The sequence below is a fragment of the Aptenodytes forsteri genome, unplaced genomic scaffold (genome assembly GCF_000699145.1).
Source record: "Aptenodytes forsteri isolate BGI_AS27 unplaced genomic scaffold, ASM69914v1 Scaffold105, whole genome shotgun sequence".
Lineage (NCBI taxonomy): Eukaryota > Metazoa > Chordata > Aves > Sphenisciformes > Spheniscidae > Aptenodytes > Aptenodytes forsteri.
Window position 1 is genome coordinate 1,994,311 of NW_008796112.1, and position 2,867 is coordinate 1,997,177.

General features: G+C 45.4%; 1 protein-coding gene across 1 annotated transcript in view; it reads left to right on the forward strand.

Annotated features, from left to right (window-relative positions):
• Positions 1-2,764: 2,764 nt before the first annotated feature.
• The window catches only part of ISY1 (ISY1 splicing factor homolog), a 15,010-nt gene continuing 14,907 nt past the window's right edge, over positions 2,765-2,867 (forward strand). Inside the window, exon 1 of the mRNA XM_009287081.1 lies at positions 2,765-2,778. Coding sequence (XP_009285356.1) covers positions 2,765-2,778 — 14 coding nt within the window. The remainder of the gene's footprint in view (positions 2,779-2,867) is intronic.

Consider the following 2,867-nt stretch of genomic DNA (forward strand, 5'->3'; position numbering starts at 1 on the left):
TAGAAAAAAATCCCAAGTATTTGCTTCTGCCCGGTCAGTGTGACATAAAGATGTGTAAGGCAGGTTCTACAGAGTGTAAAACCAAAATGAGATGGTGACTGCTATTACAGTTGGTCGTGATTCTTTGGCAGGATGCCTTGTGTCCAGCCTATTTGCTGAATAAAGCCTTTGGGCTCCTGTGGAACTAAGGGCTGGGGAAGAGGTTCTTGCCCAAGTTGTGTGGGGTTTTTTGAGTGGGGTGTGTGTGTTTGGTTTTTGCTTGGGTTTTTTTTTTTTTAAATAGCTGCTATGGCAGCATGAATGTACTTTTAAGTCTTAAACATGGTTGCCAAAACCCTTGTAAAATCCACACTTGAGTGGGTGTCTTGGGGTAGTACAGGTAGCCTAGTCATAGCGTATTCTTGTTCAGCCTTGTGGTAGGTTAGTATAAATTAACTGAATCTTTACATATAATTATCTTAGTCAAACAGTAATAAAGCTTGAAGCTCTGTGATTACAAAGACCTGAAAGTCTTTGGGACTTAACCTATAGCTAAAAAAATGCTGTGTCAAAGACCTGCAGTGCTGGTGACGTCTGCAGTCTACTTTTCCATTCCCGTAGAACTTGACAACTAAAGTTGGTTATGAAGACCCTGCAGCTGCTGCTTCTTGGTACTGTGGTGCTCAGCTGTTTTATTATCACTGAGTAATTCCTGTGTGTCTGAAAAGTAGTATTGTTCTCTGAGAATTTTTTTTTTAACAAAGAAAATGGGATTTGAAAGGTGAGAAATACAAACCAGGATGTAACTTCAAAATGGAGAAAATTACTCCAACTGAGGTGTCTCTTCCTAGTCATCTTTCTGTAGAGAACAGTTTAGAATATTGATGCTGCTACTCCAAGTGTCAGTTCTTTCAAAGCTAACGAGATGAACAAGCAAATAGTGATTTTGGAAATTGTGGGACTTGGAAAAATCAGACCTAATATTTCATTAGTTCCATGTTAATCTTTTTCACTAACGCTGAAGCATCTCCTCATTTGTTTTGAAGACCAGTCCCCTGACAAACTCCAGTGTGGTGGGTTTCATAGGTCTGGTGAATTATACGGATCAGGAAGGCAAAGAGAGAAATGTGTGAGATTGTTTTCTACAAACAGGGCTCCCTGAAGGGCTAGCATTTTCTGGAAAGGGAAATTTAATTTTATTATAATTATCGGGAACGACTGAATAAATTCGCACTGAAAACCAGTCTTCCCAGTTTGGTTTTTAGACCATGTGGTGGCTTTCATAGGTCTGGTGAATTATACGGATCAGGAAGGCAAAGAGAGAAATGTGTGAGATTGTTTTCTACAAACAGGGCTCCCTGAAGGGCTAGCATTTTCTGGAAAGGGAAATTTAATTTTATTATAATTATCGGGAACGACTGAATAAATTCGCACTGAAAACCAGTCTTCCCAGTTTGGTTTTTAGACCAACTGCGAAGGATTGATGTAATTGTCAGTGGAGCAATGAGGTGCATGGTCTGTGCAGGGTGAAGTACAGGTGGCTCTGGTCAGTAGGCTGTAGACGTCTGGACGACGGGAGGATCTGTTGGTGTTCAGAGGTAGCAAGGCGTACCGTGTAGGTTCCAGGTGCTGTACGGCTGTTCCCATGGCACGTAGCAGGCCGTGTTGGGTGAATAAAGAGGAGTCTGGTCTGCGTGCCAGCGTTTCTAAACCCATCTCTTGTAAGGCTGTTGCTGTGCAGGAAGTCTTGAATGTGATGGAGGAAATGCCTGCAAAAAAAAAGTACGTTTCCATTCGTAAGTGGAGAAACTAAGCATATGGAAGAATACAGAAGTATTTTTTACTGCCTTTTATTAATTATTTTTTTTTTTTTTGTGAACTTGAAGTGCTGCGGTAATGCTACAGGAGATGAGCATTGGATTTCTTTCTCAGAGTGGCTGGATGTTCCTTTGAGTACGGGGGGAGCAAAAATGTTGGAATAGAGCACTGGGCAGAGAAACTTGGATTTCAAGAGAAATACTTGGAGGTTTCAAATTATTAGCAGGAAGAATAGTTACTGTTTTATGTAAGACTAACAAATTACTATGCAATACAAAATTTTGTAGCTGGGAATTTAAAATTTTGCACATCACCTACTTGGATTATGAGTATTTTGGAGGCTGCGAGCCAGGCGAGCTAACTGTGACTCCTTTAGCCCGTAAATCATTCTAACGGGGATCTGGAACACCGGATTCCACGCGTTGGTTCCCGTTCGCTGCTCAAAGCGGCAGCGCGCTTGCTTGCTTGCTTACGTGGTGTAAATGCAGTCACTCCTGCGTGAGAGCGTTGCATTTTCTGAAGCGTGGGTGAGGTCTGCGCCTGCCGGCGCGCTGCCCCTGGGGAGCGCAGCGATGCCCTCGGCCCTGGCCGTTTAGAAGGGAAACTGCTGACGCTACATGTGAAGAATCGCAAGGTACCGAAATCGGCACTCTTGACACACGGAGTTATTTTTACAAATTGTGGTTTGTGAAAAGCAATATACGTAAGGCCGTGCCAGGCAATAGCTTTGGGTTCTTGGTGCGCGAAGCGGCCGGTGCCGAAGAACACGCATGTGCCGACCCTCTGCAGGGCTTCAGCGTCCCGGGAAGGAAACGCCATGAAAAGTGCAGCGTGATTTGGAGACGACGACGCCTCCTGACGTTTTCCTCCGGCTCCTGCCGCTGCTGCACCACCCCCGCGGCCGGTGCCGAAGAACACGCATGTGCCGACCCTCTGCAGGGCTTCAGCGTCCCGGGAAGGAAACGCCATGAAAAGTGCAGCGTGATTTGGAGACGACGACGCCTCCTGACGTTTTCCTCCGGCTCCTGCCGCTGCTGCACCACCCCCCCGGCCTCCCTGCAGAGAGCCCC